The sequence below is a fragment of the Heptranchias perlo genome, chromosome 41, assembly GCF_035084215.1.
Source record: "Heptranchias perlo isolate sHepPer1 chromosome 41, sHepPer1.hap1, whole genome shotgun sequence".
NCBI lineage: Eukaryota > Metazoa > Chordata > Chondrichthyes > Hexanchiformes > Hexanchidae > Heptranchias > Heptranchias perlo.
This window is the reverse complement of record NC_090365.1, coordinates 8,373,826-8,389,822: the sequence shown is the minus strand read 5'-3', so window position 1 is coordinate 8,389,822 and position 15,997 is coordinate 8,373,826. Positions and strand designations below refer to the sequence as shown.

Genomic DNA, 15,997 nt, shown 5'->3' with positions numbered 1-15,997 from the left:
TTGAGAATCTTTCACTCATTCACCTGCCGAAGGGGATAATCTCCGAAAGCTTGTGATTTTAAAATATAATTGTTGGACTATAACCTGGTGTTGTAAGATTCCTTACATCTCTCCTAGAAGGGCAGAGTTTGACTTTTCAAGCTGCCGACTCTCTCCAGGAACCAAGGGTTAATTTTCTGGGAAATGGGGAAATTCGAAGGACAATGGGGATCACTGATGAGGAGGTGTTGGAAATGCCGAAGTCACCGATAGAGGATACGGGGCCAAATGACCTGCACACACACACACGTGCGGTTGAAGAAATGGCTGTGCTTTAGCCATTTAAGGAATTATTAAAATTACACTCTGCATGTCGCTGTAGTGCAGGGACAGAAATCCTTTTAGCTGCTGAAATATATTTTTTGCGCATCCCCCGATTTCCTTCGCTTCCCCACTGGCGTCTGTCTCTTCAGCTGCCTAAGCCCCAAGCTCAGGAATTCCCTCACTAAACCTCTTCCCCCCCTCTCCTTTTAAGATGCTCCTTAAAACCTACCTCTTTGACCAAGCTTTTGGTCACCCTTCCTAAGATCACCTTATGTGGCGCAGTGTTTAAATTTTGTTTGACGATCGCTCCAGTAAAGCGCCTTGGGATGTTTTATTAAATTAAAGGCGCTATATAAATGCAAGTTGTTGTTGTACTATCCGCGTGGATCCTACAGTGAACAGAGAGCTGGGACACAGGGCTACAGAAACCGCTGTATTACATTGTTAATTTAAATTAGCATATGTATGTATTGGGTAAAAACACCAGCGGGGCAAATGCTCAGTGGGATTTTTGTTTTTAACTTTTTTTTTCCTCCACGGTGCAAATTTCAGTACTGGCAATGTACAGCCATGTTTGGTCACAAATTGAGGAATTTCATTTATTCTGCCCCTAATCCTGGATACCTACCCTCGACGGTCGAGGTAACGGCATCTCATTAACAATCCAAACACTCTTCCCTCGCAGACCAGCATCGCTTGCGTTCGGTCTCGGTCTGTGCCATTGCCTAGTCTCAGCAGCAGTTGGCGAGCCTCCCCAAGCCACTAGCTCGATCGCGGAGGTACAGTTCCAAGGACGTTGATTGTCCATCACTATGAAGCCCACTGCTGAGCTCACTTACTGGTAAGTCCATGGGTAGGGGACGGGATTAGGTTTGGCTATAATATTCACCATGGTCGAATAGCTAGCTGGTCAGTCGGTACTCACTGGCTGGACTGACTCATGAGGAACTGCCACCTGAGTGAGGTACCAGAGGATGCCTGGCACATGTGGACTGGTGTCTCAGTGAGTGCCAGTGGCCCTGGCACTGTGCCCAGTGAGAGTTGGTGCCTTCAGGTGAAGGGGTGAGAAAACAAAGCTTATTTTAGAATTTTGAGAATCATTGTTTAAAACTGAAAAGGAATTGGAGTTTAAAACACATGTAAAATGTACCAATGGTTTGTAACTGCTGTATATTAAAGTTTGTTTTATATTTGTTGTGTCTTTGTGCAGTGACTGCAACATTGGCAGTTTAATGGACACTCCCTAAAACCAGGGTTCTGCCTTGTGGCATTCAGAGATACCCAGCAGTGGTTCTGCATGGTACTCTTAATACCCGGCATGGCATCCAACCGAGCTCCATTCCATTCCCAGTCATCTGTGGAGATGAAAGAAAGACACAAATATTAAAACAGGTGCATAAACCTGGAGAGCTGTGATATAACAATGTGTACAAAATAAAATCATGATTAGTGCTTTTCTAGAATGTATTACTCTTAACTACCCTAACATTACAGTCAGCATCATGCTTCCATCTTACCCAAACCAGTTGGCTGACACTTTGGTTACCCAGCCTTACTGGCACTCCGTTAATGAGTGTAGTTCTTCTTTCTTGTGAGCATTGCTTACACTAATCCTGGGGACAATTTGCACTATTCCTTCAAATTGCATTGTTTATATTATGCCCCAGTTTGCACTGTTGCACTATTCCTTGGGCCGTGATTTGCATTATTGCACGTCTTGATTTAGATTGTTTATGATGTGGAGATGCCGGTGATGGACTGGGGTTGACAATTGTAAACAATTTTACAACACCAAGTTATAGTCCAGCAATTTTATTTTAAATTCACAAGCTTTCGGAGGCTTCCTCCTTCTGACATTTACCTGACGAAGGAGGAAGCCTCCGAAAGCTTGTGAATTTAAAATAAAATTGCTGGACTATAACTTGGTGTTGTAAAATTGTTTAGATTGTTTATGCCATTCCGTGTCCAGATCTGCATTTTTTCACTATTCCCTGGGCCCCGTTTGCAGTATTAGCACTGTTCATCTACCCCTGGTTTGCGCTGTTTGCACCATTCCCGTGCCCCTGGTTTGCGCTGTTTGCACTATTCTTCTGCCCCTGGTTTGCGCTGTTTGCTCCATTCCTCTGCCCCTTGTTTGCACCATTCCTCTGCCCCTGCTTTGCGCTGTTTGCACCATTCTCGTGTTCCTGGTTTGCGCTGTTTGCACCATTCTCGTGCCCCTGGTTTGCGCTGTTTGCACCATTCCCCTGCCCCTGGTTTGCACCATTTGCACCATTCCCCTGCCCCTGGTTTGCGCTGTTTGCACCATTCCCGTGCCCCTGGTTTGCGCTGTTTGCATTATTTTTAGTCACACCCTTCCCTTGCCTCGATTTGCATTGATCGTTCTGCAGCATTCCCTGAAGCTTGGTCACGTTGCACGGCACCCGCCTCGCGCCCCCCAGCTCTGGGCCGGTTGCCCGGGGGGCGGCGCGTGCGTCCTGTCGCCATGGAGACTGTCCGTCAATCGCGCCGCCCTCACGAGGCAGCACACGGGAGCCGAGGCCACAATCTAACTTGCTGGTCAAGTCCCGCCTCCGCGCCTCTCCGATTGGTGCGGCCCCTGAAGGGAGCGGCTTCCCATTCGTTCGAACGGTTGCCAATCGGTAGTGGGGGCGGGGCCTTTGCATCAGGTGCGGGTGAGAGGCGGCGCAGGAGCCGCGAAACAGCGACGGCAAGTGTGGGGTGGGAGCGGCTGGGAGTCCGGCGGCCTGACAGGGGGCATCGGGAGGGAGGTAAACGGGGACCCCCCCCCACCCCCTGACACACAGTATCTGGGAGAAAAACGGCTCCGGGGCCCGGTCGAGAGATCGGGGAGCGCGGCCTCCACAGGCCCAGGGCTCTGGTACAGGAGCACCAACAGAAGGCGGGCGGAGGCCCCGGGGGCGGCGGGCGGAGGCCCCGGGGGCGGCGGGCGGGGGGCGGGTGGTTGACGTTGGGCGGGGGGCGGGTGGTTGACGTTGGGCGGGCGGCGGAAAGTTGGAGGGGTGGCCGGTTGGGGTGGGGGGGGCAGAGGCTCGGGTTTGGTGGGGGGGCGGGGGCCCAGGGTGAGGGGGGGGGGGATGGGTGTGGTGGTGGGCGGAGGCCTGGGGGCGGTTGGGGAGGGCTGGCTGTTTTGGGGCGGGGGGTGGGGTTTGGGGAGAAGCGGATGCCCGGAGGGAGGGGAGGAGCAGGTGTTTGGGGAGAAGCGGAGGCCCGGGGGGGGGGGCAGGTGTTTGGGGAGAAGCGGAGGCCCGGGGGGGGGGGGGGCAGATGTTTGGGGAGAAGCGGAGGCCCGGGGAGGGGGGGGGGGCAGGTGTTTGGGGAGAAGCGGAGGCCCGGGGGGGCAGGTGTTTGGGGAGAAGCGGAGGCCCGGGGGGGGGGGGGGGCAGGTGTTTGGGGAGAAGCGGAGGCCCGGGGGGGGGGGGCAGGTGTTTGGGGAGAAGCGGAGGCCCGGGGGGGGGGGGCAGGTGTTTGGGGAGAAGCGGAGGCCCGGGGGGGGGGGGGGGGGCAGGTGTTTGGGGAGAAGCGGAGGCCCGGGGGGGGGGGGCAGGTGTTTGGGGAGATGCGGAGGCCCGGGGGGGGGGGCAGGTGTTTGGGGAGAAGCGGAGGCCCGGGGGGGGGGGCAGGTGTTTGGGGAGAAGCGGAGGCCCGGGGGGGGGGGGGCAGGTGTTTGGGGAGAAGCGGAGGCCCGGGGGGGGGGGGCAGGTGTTTGGGGAGAAGCGGAGGCCCGGGGGGGGGGGGGGGGGGGCAGGTGTTTGGGGAGATGCGGAGGCCCGGGGGGAGGTTAGGGGAGGGCCAGGTGTTTGGGGGTGGGGTTTGGGGAGAAGCGGAGGCCCGGCGGGGGGGGGATGCCCGGGGTCGATGGATTTGAATTTCCACCCATTTACCACCAAGTGGGTCGACGGCTGCAAACTGCTTGTAAACTTGGGACTCAATTAATTATCAGTTATTCTGTTTGAAGGGGACTGTTAGTGTCACTGCAACCGTGCTCACTGTGGGATTAGTTTATAAAAATTGTGCTTTTTAAGAAACAGTTTGTCATTTTTCCCATTTGTTGTATGATTTCCCAGTGTGTTTATACGTTTCTGCTACTTCAACAGATCAGAGGGTGAGTAGGAAGGAGGAAATCAATGCACCATGTGACGTTCAACCTGCAGAAGGATTGTACCTGCCCCCCCCACCCCCCCCCCAGTCCCTACAGTGGGAATACAGGAAACAACAGGTCTGCGCAGCGACCGAGTCGCCTTGAGCAGAAGAACCTGCTACTGCAAAAGGTCTGCTATTTAAATTGTCCAAAGGTTCTATTTTGCAATCGCTGTTTGTTCTGGTTCCCTTTAAATGAAATATATTTCATGCTTCATTCAGTCTCCCTATTCTCCGTGTGCTGCTCCCCGAGTCGCTAATCAATTGCAGATTAAGAACACAAGAGAAAGGAGCAGGCGTAGGCCATGCGGCCCCTCGAGCCTGTTCCGCCATTCAATAAGATCATGGCTGATCTTCAACCTCAACTCCACTTTCCTGCCTGATCCCCATATCCCTTGATAAACCTAAATGGCAGCTTGTGGCTGCCTAAACGTCTCGTTTTCCCCCCTCCCCCCCCCCCATCTTGCGCTGACTTCTTTTCCTGCTATAATTTCCTGAAGCAACGGAAACTTAGGAATGCACAGTGAAAAATGTTACAGCTAACAAATTATAACGCTTCCCATTTTGATATCTATTTTAAAAAAATACCGACAGGTTTGCTCAAGCTCTCTCACCACGGTTTGAGTTCTCCATCTCGTCAGTCGTGCTGTTGTGGAAAGCAGTGCCTTTCCACCCTCCCCAGGAAGGAAGAGAACAGTCACCCTGTACAGTTCTTGTCATTTTCTAGCACAGCAGTGCTGGGGAGGGCCAGTGAACAAATCACCAACCTGCTCTCTTGCTCAAGGAGACCAAAGAATTACATAGAATTTACAGCTTTGGAAATATGCCATTCGGACCAACTGGTCCATGCCGACGTTTATGCTCCACACGAGCCTCCTCCTGCCCTACTTCATCTAACCCTATCAACATATCCTTCTATTCCTTTCTCCTTCGTGTACTTATCTAGCTTCCCCTGAAAGGCATTTATGCTATTCACCTCAACTACTCCATGTGGTAGCAAGTTCCACATTCGAACCACACTCTGGGTAAAAAAGTTTCTCCTTAATTCCTTATTGAATTTATTAGCGACTGATATATTTATGGCCCCTAGTTTTGGACTCCCCCACAAGTGGAAACATCTCCTCTATGTCTACACTATCAAACCCCTTTGTAATTTTAAAGATCTCTATCAAGTTACCCCTCAGCCTTCTCTTTTCGAGAGAAAAAAGCCCCATCCTGTTCAGTCTTTCGTGAAAGTTATAACCTCTCACTTCTGGTATCAGCGTTGTAAATCCTTTTTACACCTTCTCCAGTGCTTCTATAATCCTTTTTGAAAAAGATATAAGGGGAAGGGAAAAAACAGTGACAGATCCTTCCAAGGATACATGGAGGGGCCGAAAGGACAGATTTAAACTACACCACCTCAATGTAATATGCTTGTTAGAAACACTAGTCTGCGTTCCAATTCCAAAAGCACAGAATAATGCCCTTTTCATTCAGAATATTTTTCAGCCTTCGAGGAGACATGTCCCTGGATAAAGTGCCCATGGCAGAAAGCTCCAGACCCCCTCGCAAGAATGTGAAGGAGAGGATGAGTGGGATATCCGTTAAATTGGAGAATCCACCAGACAGTCAGTACGGACAAGCGGAGAAAAGAAATCCCATGGGAAGTGTCGGGAACAACCAACCACCGTCACTGGGAGAGTCTGAAAAAGATTCTGGGTTTTCAGGTAATGGGAATCACTGGGCATTTAGTGAGGGTTCAGAAAGCTCATTATGGTCTCTTTTTATGGAATCCCACAGCAACTTTGTTAACTGTTGGACTTTTTTTTTAATTCGTTCATGGGATGTGGGCATCACTGGCAAGGCCAGCATTTATTGCCCATCCCTAATTGCCCTTGAGAAGGTGGTGGTGAGCCACCTTCTTGAACCGCTGCAGTCCGTGTGGTGAAGATTCTCCCACAGTGCGGTTAGGAAGGGAGTTCCAGGATTTTGACCCAGCGGCGATGAAGGAACGGCGATATATTTCCAAGTTGGGATGGTGTGTGACTCGGAGGGGAACGTGCAGGTGGTGGTGTTCCCATGTGCTTGCTGCCATTGTCCTTCTAGGTGGTACAGGTTGCGGGTTTGGGAGGTTCTGTCGCAGAAGCCTTGGCGAGTTGCTGCAGTGCATCCTGTGGATGATACACACTGCAGCCACTGTGCACCGGTGGTGGAGGGAGTGAATGTTTAGGGTAGTGGATAGGGTACCGATCAAGTGGGCTGCTTTGTCATGGATGGTGTCGAGCTTCCAGAGCTCTGTTGGAGCTGCACTCATCCAGGCAAGTGGAGAGTATTCCATCACACTCCTGACTTGTGCCTTGCAGATGGTGGAAAAGCTTTGGGGAGTCAGGAGATGAGTCACTCGCCGCAGAATACCCAGCCTCTGACCTGCTCTTGTAGCCACAGTATTTATGTGGCTGGTCCAGTTAAGTTTCTGGTCAATGGTGACCCCCTAGGATGTTGATGGTGGGGGATTCGGCGATGGTAATGCCGTTGAATGTCAAGAGGAGGTGGTTAGACTCTCTCTTGTTGGAGATCGTCGTTGCCTGGCACTTGTCTGGCGCGGATGTTACTTGCCACTTATCAGCCCAGGTCTGGATGATGTTCAGGTCTTGCTGCATGCGGGCTCGGGCTGCTTCATTATCTGAGGGGTTGCGATGGAACTGAACGCTGTGCAATCATCAGCGAACATCCCCATTTCTGACCTTATGATGGAGGGAAGGTCATTGATGAAGCAGCTGAAGATGGTTGTGCCTAGGACACTGCCCTGAGGAACTCCTGCAGCAGTGTCCTGGGGCTGAGATGATTGGCCTCCAACAACCACTACCATCTTCCTTTGTGCTTGGTATGACTCCAGCCACTGGAGAGTTTTCCCCCTGATTCCCATTGACTTCAATTTTACTAGGACTCCTTGGTGCCACACTCAGTCAAATGCTGCCTTGATGTCAAGGGCAGTCACTCTCACCTCACCTCTGGAATTCAGCTCTTTTGTCCATGTTTGGACCAAGGCTGTAATGAGGTCTGGAGCCGAGTGGTCCTGGCGGAACCCAAACTGAGCATCGGTGAGCAGGTTATTGGTGAGTAAGTGCCGCTTGATAGCACTGTCGACGACACCTTCCATCACTTTGCTGATGATTGAGAGTAGACTGATGGGGCGGTAATTGGCTGGATTGGATTTGTCCTGCTTTTTGTGGACAGGACATACCTGCGCAATTTTCCACATTGTCGGGTAGATGCCAGTGTTGTAGCTGTACTGGAACAGCTTGGCTAGGATAATAAACAGAAAATGCTAGAAACATACAATGGCTCAGCCAGCCTTTTTGGAGAGAACAGACAGGTTAATGTTTCAGGTGTGGGCTATTCTTCAAAACTGTTGTGTCGAATGCAAAAGGTAAGTTGTCCGTTCTCTCCACAGATGCTGGCTGACACGCTGAGTGGTTCCATTGTTTTCCGTTTTTCAACTTTCCAAGAACTGCAGGATTTTGGTATTTTTCCTTTTCCATTACTTCAGATTCCTTCCAACCCCTGTGGTTTACTGTATTGTGTGCAGAGACCAAGATTATATTAGGACCAGGGCTGTGCTTGTATCTGGTCCCATTGGGCTGGTCAGGCCACCCCACCACCATATGCACTGGGGTTGGTATTAGGACCACTTTTTATTTTTATATATATATATATTAGTGGACTTGGGCATAGGGGGCATCATTTGAAAGTTTGCAGATGAGACAAAACTTGGGAATGTAGTAAACAGTGAGGAGTTTAGTAACAGACTTCAGGAGGACATAGACAGACTGGTGAAATGGGCAGACACATGGCAGATTAAATTTAATGTAGAGAAGTGTGAAGTGATACATTTTGGAAGGAAGAATGAGGAGGAGCAAGAGAACTAAATGGTACAATTTTAAAGGGTGTGCAGGAACAGAGAGACCTGGAGGTTCACAGACACTAATCTTTGAAGGTGGCAGGAAATGTTGATCAGGCTGTTTTTTTTTAAAAAGCAGCTTACGGGATCTGTGGCTTTATAAATAAAGGCTTAGAGTACAAAAGCAAGGAAGTTATGCTAAATCCTTATAAATCACTGGTTAACCCTTAGTTGGAGTTTTGTGTCCAATTCTGGGCACCACACTTTAGGAAGGAAGTCAAGGCCTTAGAGATGGTGCAGAGCAGATTTACCAGAATGACACAGGGATGAGGGACTTCAGTTATGTGGAGAGACTAGAGAAGATGAGATTGCTCTCCTTAGAGCAGAGGAGGTTATGAGGAGATTTAATAGAGGTGTTCAAAATTAGAAAGGAGAAATTGTTTCCACCTGCAGTAGGGTCAGTAAAGATTTAAGAACCAGAGGCGAGATGAGGAGAATTATTTTTACACAGTAAACTACGATCTGGCATACGTTGCCTGACAGGGTGGTGGAAGCCGATTCAATAATTTTCAAAGAGGATTTGGATATATACTTGAAAAGGAAAAATTTGCAGGGCAATGGGGAAAGAGCAGGGGAATTGGTTAGCTCTTTTAAAGAGCTGGTACAGGCATGGCGGCCTGTCCTCTGTGATTCTATGGTTGGCAGGCAGAGATTAGTTTGCATTCTGATTTCCCAGGGGGTTGGAGATGTGTGATTGATGTTTCTCACTTAGTCAGTTTGTGTTGCCTCTGCGTCATTCTGTTGGTTGTGACGCTTGTTCTCTGTCTTGTTCTCAGATACGAACTCGGAATATTTGAGTACACTGGAACAGACTGACTCTGAAGATCAGTCCACGCACAAGAGGCCAGCAGCATTGAATCGTGCAGAGGAGTCCACTGCTGCACAAAGCTCGCTCCCCAGCCTGACTCCTGTCTACATTGTGAAGAATGTCGTTCTGAAAGAGGTACAAACCCCTGCTCCACAGTCCTCCTGTAGTAAACTCTTTTAAGATGTGAATGAGGCCAGGAAGTCCTGTTTTATGTCGGTGCAGTCATGGTCTGAGTGTCACGTACAAGGTTAGAAAGGCACACTGCAGCTTCACTTAGGTGAGTGGAAGCTTTGCAGAGGCTGCTCTGAAATGGTTTGAACAGATGATATTTGGATTGTTCTCTGGAACGAGCAGGTTCTTCACCTTTTCTCATTCCTTGGTTTTATGTTCTTATTCTTCAGCACATCAGAAGTTTAAAAACCTGCTGATTGAGCTCCTCCAGTAGCCTAGTGGGTAAAGCCACCACCTGGCATGGCCATACAGATCTCCAAGGTCCCCAATTCAAGCCCTGGCCTGTACGGAGTTAGCTGATGTTAGCCAGGGCAGCGATGGGGGTGCTCGAACTTCCTCAGTGCCTAAGGCTAGTGAGAGGAAAAATCAGCCAGTGTTCCTACTCCTGATCACTCTCCAGTGACCCCCCCCTGCTGGCGAGCTCTCATCTGGGGCGTGATCAGGTGAGGGGGGGGGGGCACATCTGGCTGCGCGGTGATGCCACCACCCCTGCTGTAAAGTCTGCCAAAGCTCGCTGTCTGGGTTCAACACATGAAAAACGTGTTCAAGGTGAGTTAGCGGAGACAGCCAGGCCTGTGAAAACAACTGTACCCCAGCGAGAGGCAGTGCCTTCAGGAAAAGGAGAAACAATTGGAGTGGGTAAATGGTGTGGATCCCCAGCCTTCATGATGTTGTGAATGAGAATAGAGGGCGGTGGACGTAACTTTCCATTCACTTTAAGGACAGCTTCAATCTCTGTCCAAAGCACTGATGCCACAGCTGGGCCGAGTGTAAAAGTACTAAATACAGTCAGGTTATGTTTTACACGATTAATGTTGATTACCAATTAACACCTAGACAGGATGTGACTACCCCAGAACATTCTTAAAGCAACATTGACATTGAGATGTTTTCATTTCGAAGAGAATAATTTATCTTATCCGTTCTGATTGAGTCAAGAAAAAGCTAATTTTTTGAGTGAAAGGTCAGATGGCCAAAATGTGTACTTGTTCCAGCATCAATTAGTTCCAGTTGTGTACTCCAGAGCTGAGACTTAGATTCTATGTTTTGGATTAAACTAGAGTTAACCCCCGATCACAATGCTGGGGATCCTGGCCTAGGTATTGGAGTTAGTCTGTGTGTTCGGTGTTGGACTGCAAATAGGGTTGCTGTGGGAATGTTGGTGAGCTAATCCAGAGACGCACTGGCCACATTCATATTAAACAGTTGTACGCAGTCTTGTGCACCCTGAGAACGCTTGCGATCGTGTTGCACGCTCACATTGAGTAGGTGTGCGTGCGATCGTGTTGCACGCTCACATTGAGTAGGTGTGCGTGCGATCGTGTTGCACGCTCACATTGAGTAGGTGTGCGTGCGATCGTGTTGCACGCTCACATTGAGTAGGTGTGCGTGCGATCGTGTTGCACGCTCACATTGAGTAGGTGTGCGTGCGATCGTGTTGCACGCTCACATTGAGTAGGTGTGCGTGCGATCGTGTTGCACGCTCACATTGAGTAGGTGTGCGTGCGATCGTGTTACACATTGGATCTTAATTCTGCTTTTCCCTTTGCCATGTTTTGAACAGCCTTTGTCAGTTCCCACAAGGAGCCAGCTCGTTCATGCCCAGTTGCAGACCTGGGGAAGCCAGCACGCCCTCCCCGCACCACCAGGCCAGACCAGAGTGGTTCTCATCCGACAGCCTTCGGCAGCTTCTTTGAAACCCCGGGAGATGAAGACTGGGGCGGCGAAGGATACCTACCTCCCGATCTTAAACTCCTACCCCCGGATCGCTCCCCACCCGGACAAAAACCGAGACGACAGCGGCAGCCAATGGCACCGGGTGGCCCAGGACGTCAGGACTGCCGATCACGGCAAGAGCAAACGATTGTGTGTGGACGAGACGGGAGAACCCTCGCTGGAAACTTCACCGTCCAAAAGCGACCAAACTCCACTCGTAGCGCCAGTGGCAAATTGCCAGAGTCACCAGGAAGCGGAGAACTCTCGGCAGCTGCCCTGCTTCGGAGCAAAGAACTTCTCAAGTCAGTTTGACGTTTCAGTCTCCCCATCACCAGCGCTCTCTCCCAATCTTGTTTCTGCGTCCGAATCATCTGAATCTTTGTGCTCCTGGTCCTCCTCATCCTCCTGCTCTTCTCCCTTCTCCTCCTCCTCCTCCTCCTCCATATTTTCCCTCGCGAGTTCCCGCACCCCGAGCGCCCAGTCGCCCGCCGGCAGCGGCGACGGGAGACCCGCCGCTCGAGCCTCCAAGAGGCCGATCTCCAACCCCGGCAAGCAGCGGCGTTTCCGCAACACGGTGGAAATCCTGAGCCGGTCGGGGTTGCTGGAGATCACGCTGAGGACCAAGGACCTCATGCGCCAGAACAGCAGCACGCAGCGGCAGATCGACGAGCTGAAGGAGCACGCCCGGCTGTTCTGCAGCGCCATGCGGAGCAGCGACCCCCGGGCGCTGCTGAAGCTGCAGGAGGCGATGAAGTGCTCGGGGGGCTACGGGCCAACGGGCAGCGCCGCCTCCTGCCCCCCCGCTGGCAGCGGTTCCTCCTCGGGCTCCAGTTCGGTGGCAGACTCGCCCGCAAATCGGGCGTTTCAAGCCACCCTGGCAAGGGCATCGCTACCGTAACCAGGGGACTGAGCTCCTCTTGGTGAACGAGAGGCACCGTGTTAGCAGAGGGCGCTCAGTGCCTGCACCTGCCTCCCACAAAAGTGGCCACCGGTACATGCCGTGAATTGGTGCATCTGGATTGTCCCGGATTAAAATTTCCTTTTACGGGTTTTTCTTTTTAGATATTTTTGGATCCAATAGCACCCACTGGAAAGGCTCAGTCTCCATGGCAATGTATTTATTTGCTGTCATTTCCGAATTGGCTGAAGATCTGTCATCACTTTGTTCGAACAGTTCCCCTCGGAGTTCTGCGGGGGGGGGGGGGAGGGGCGACCTCTGTAACTTGCGTTCTTTGCCAGTTCTAGTTCAGAGCCCCCGGAGCTTGACCCCCTCGTGGTGTGTTAGCTGGGCTCAAGTGGCCGGAAGATCCTGCGTTCGAGCCCAACGCCAGGGACTCGAGTAATTCATCCCAGTGCAGCACTTGAGGGAGTGCTGCACTGTCTGAGGAACCGTCCTTTGGATGAGACATTAAACCTGCCCTCTCAGGTGGATGTTAAAGATCCCGCGGCACCATTGGAAGATCAGGGAGTTCTCCCAGTATTGTGGCCAACATTGCTCCACCAACCAACACTACCAAAAACAGGTTTACCACTGGTTCATCTCACTGCTGTTTGTGCAGGGTATGGTTGTAATGTTTACCAATATAAGTCACTGAATTTCAAAGTAATTAAATGTACGTGAGGCAAGTTGAGACATTTCTGACCATAGAATCATAGAATGGTTACAGCACAGATGGAGGCCATTCAGCCCATCGAGCCCGTGTCGGCTCTTTATAGGAGCAATCCAGTTAGTCCCAATTCCCCGCTTTTTCCCCGTAGTCCTGCAAATTTTTTCCCTTCAAGTTTTTATCCAATTCCTTTTTGAACGCCACGATTGAATCTGCTTCCACCACCCTTTCAGGCAGCACATTCCAGATCATAACTATTTGCTGTGTTTTTTAAAAAAAAAAGTTTTCCCTCGTCACCTTTGGTTCTTCTGCCAATCACCTTACATATGTGTCCCCTGGTTCTCGACCCTTCTGCCAATGGGAACAGAGTCTCTTTATCTACTTTATGTAAACCCTTCATGATTTTGAACACCTCTATCAAATCTCCTCTCAATCTACTCTGCTCTAAGGAGAACAACCCCAGCTTCTCCAGTCTATCCACGTAACTGAAGTCCCTCATCCCTGGAACCATTCTAGTAAATCTTTTCTGCACCCTCTCAAAGGCCTTCACATCCTTCCCAATGTGTGGTGCCCAGAATTGGACACAATACTGCAGCTGTGGCCGAACCTGTGTTTTATAAAGGTTCAGCATAATTTCCTTGCTTTCGTACTCTATGCCTCTATTTATAAAGCCCAGGATCCCTGTATGCTTTTTCAACCACTTTCTCAACCTGTCCTGCCACTTTCAAAGATTTGTGTACATAGACCCCCAGGTCTCTGTTCCTGCACCCCTTTTAGAATTGCACTATTTAGTTTATATTACCTCTCCTCATTTTTCCTGCCAAAATGTATCACTTCACACTTCTCTACGTTAAATTTCATCTGCCACGTGTCCGCCCGTTCCACCAGCCTGTCTATATCCTCTTGAAGTCTATCACTATCCTCCTCAATGTTTACTACACTTCCAAGTTTTGTCATTTGCAAATTTTGAAATCATGCCTTTGCGTCCAAGTCCAAGTCATTAATATATATCAAAAAAAGCAGTGGTCCTAGTACCGAGCCCTGGGGAACACCACTGTACACCTCCCTCCAGTCCGAAAAACAACCGTTCACCACTTAGCCTGTCACTTAGCCAATGCTGCCACTGCCCCTTTTATTCCATGGGCTTCAATTTTGCTGACAAGCCTATTGTGTGGCACTTTATCAAACGCAATGTGATGAGCAACACCAACTTGCATTTATATAGCGATTTTAACGTCTCAAAACCTCCCAAGGCGCTTCACAGGAACGTTATCAAACAAAATTTGACACCGAGCCACATAAGGGGATATTACGACAGGTGACTTGGTCACAGAGGTAGATTTTAAGGAGCGTCTTAAAGGAGGAGAGCGAAATGGAGAGATTTAGGGAGGGAGTTCCAGAGCTTGGGGCTTAGGCAGCTGAAGGCACGGACGCCATTGGTGGAACAAAGAAAATTGGGGATGCGCAAGAGGCCAGAATTGGAGGATCTCAGAGGGTTGTAGGGCTGGAGGAGGTTACAGAGATAGGGAGGGGTGAGGATGAGGAGGGATCTGAAAAAAAGATGAGAATTTTAAAATCGAGGCATTTCCGGACCGGAAGCCAATGTAGGTCATCGAGCACAGGGGGTGATGGGTGAACGGGACTTGGTGCGAGTTAGGATACGGGCAGCAGAGTTTTGGATGAGGTCAAGTTTACAGAGGGAGCAAGATGGCAGGCCGGCCAGGAGAACATTGGAATAGACAAGTCCAGAGGTAACAAATGCAAAAGATGAGGGTTTCAACTGGAACTCAGATGAGCTGAGGTAGGGGCGGAGACGGGCGATGTTACGGAGGTGGAAGTAGGCGGTAATCAGCTGTGTTAACGCAAGTTTGTTTTGCTGTTGATGTGCCCCCCCCCCCCCCCCCGTCCCCGATCCCATCTTTACCTTCAATAGGAAGTTCGTACTGAGGTCTGGGCTTCTCATTCCATCTAACGGTGGGGGTGGGGGGATCTGCAACAACTGGAGGCTCACAGAGTGCGAAAGTTCTTATTTTAAAATGAAGCCATTGAAGGACCTGCAGGTGAGCAAGAGCAGGAGCGATAAGTGAGCGGGACTTGGTGTGGTATAGGATAGGAGGAGCAGAGTTCCTCAACAGATGGTCATGTTTGAGGTGTGATTTTAGGCTTGGTGACGTTCCCAGATACTCTGCTACAAACTCGTTCAGGCCCTAATTGGGCTGTGGGAAGTAAAAATGGTGCAGTACAGACATCAAGAGAAGGACTTGGAGTGACGTGTTAAACTCGGTCAGGTGGATGTTAAGAGATCCCATGGCTCTATTCGAAGAACAGGGAGATCTGGTACCCAGGTTCACTCAACACCACCAGAAACAGATTAACCTGTTGATTCATTTCATTGCCCTTTGTGGGATCTTGCTGTGTGAAAATGGCTGCCACTTTCTGCTACATAAAAACAATTGCTGCACTTTTTAAAAAAAAAAATTTCACTGTGTGAGATCTACTTTGAGGTGTGGTAAGGTGCTCTATAAATGAAAGTCTTTTATTCATCTAACCTGGGAGTCTGGAATCTGTGGGCACCAAGACTGTCCAATCTTCAGCATATGCCAGTCTCTCATTTGCAAGAAAAGTTGGAAGAAAGTTTTTTTTTTAATATTGGACCAGAAACCACCCCTTGGATACTCAGCCTGAGCTCTGGTTTAGACCTTTTATTAAAAAAAAGTGAGGATTTGGGGTAGCTTTGTACCTGTTGTGTAGAAACAGATCGTTCGGGTTACTGGGAAAGGTGGTGAGATTCTGTGGGGGAAAACACCCAGCTCTCAGAGAGTTAACTGTCAACAGTCACTACTTTTTGTACAATGTTTATGCAAATAAAGTTGCCAACTGGACATTTTGGAGATTTGAGTTCATTTTGTTAAGCTGCAGTGGAATTTATAATGGAAAAAAGTTGATGGGAAGTGGACGCAGATTTAAGATTTTAATATATTACAGATTATCGGATATGGCTGCCAGTGATCTGACCGGCTGGACAGATATTTGGCACTGAAGGGGGGAGGAAAGGAAAGGGGGCTTTTCACAGCAATCTCAACAGCGGGGTCACTGCTCCATTACTCCCCTCCCCCTGGCTGTGGTTGGGTGGTGTGCTCGAAGGTGTGCAAGGGGTCCATTTTGTCCGTCCTTTTTCCTCCCTTCCCCTCTGATTAATTCATCAGGCTGCGATCGGTGTTGGGGGAA

General features: G+C 50.0%; 1 protein-coding gene across 3 annotated transcripts; it reads left to right on the top strand.

The window, feature by feature from the left end:
- The first annotated feature begins 2,952 nt into the window (after positions 1 to 2,952).
- LOC137306016 (CLOCK-interacting pacemaker-like) lies at positions 2,953 to 15,651 on the top strand. 3 transcript variants are annotated; one of them, XM_067975028.1, is made up of 5 exons: positions 2,953 to 3,013; positions 4,422 to 4,595; positions 5,944 to 6,173; positions 9,184 to 9,350; positions 11,011 to 15,651. In XM_067975028.1, the coding sequence occupies exons 3-5, from the start codon at positions 5,969 to 5,971 to the stop codon at positions 12,058 to 12,060; spliced, it is 1,422 nt and encodes a 473-aa protein (XP_067831129.1). In that variant the 5' UTR covers positions 2,953 to 3,013; positions 4,422 to 4,595; positions 5,944 to 5,968; the 3' UTR covers positions 12,061 to 15,651. The 3 variants fall into 3 exon arrangements, with proteins under 3 accessions (XP_067831129.1, XP_067831130.1, XP_067831131.1); XM_067975029.1 differs by having other exon boundaries at positions 2,993 to 3,074; XM_067975030.1 differs by lacking the exon at positions 2,953 to 3,013 and adding an exon at positions 3,094 to 3,184.
- Positions 15,652 to 15,997: the final 346 nt, after the last annotated feature.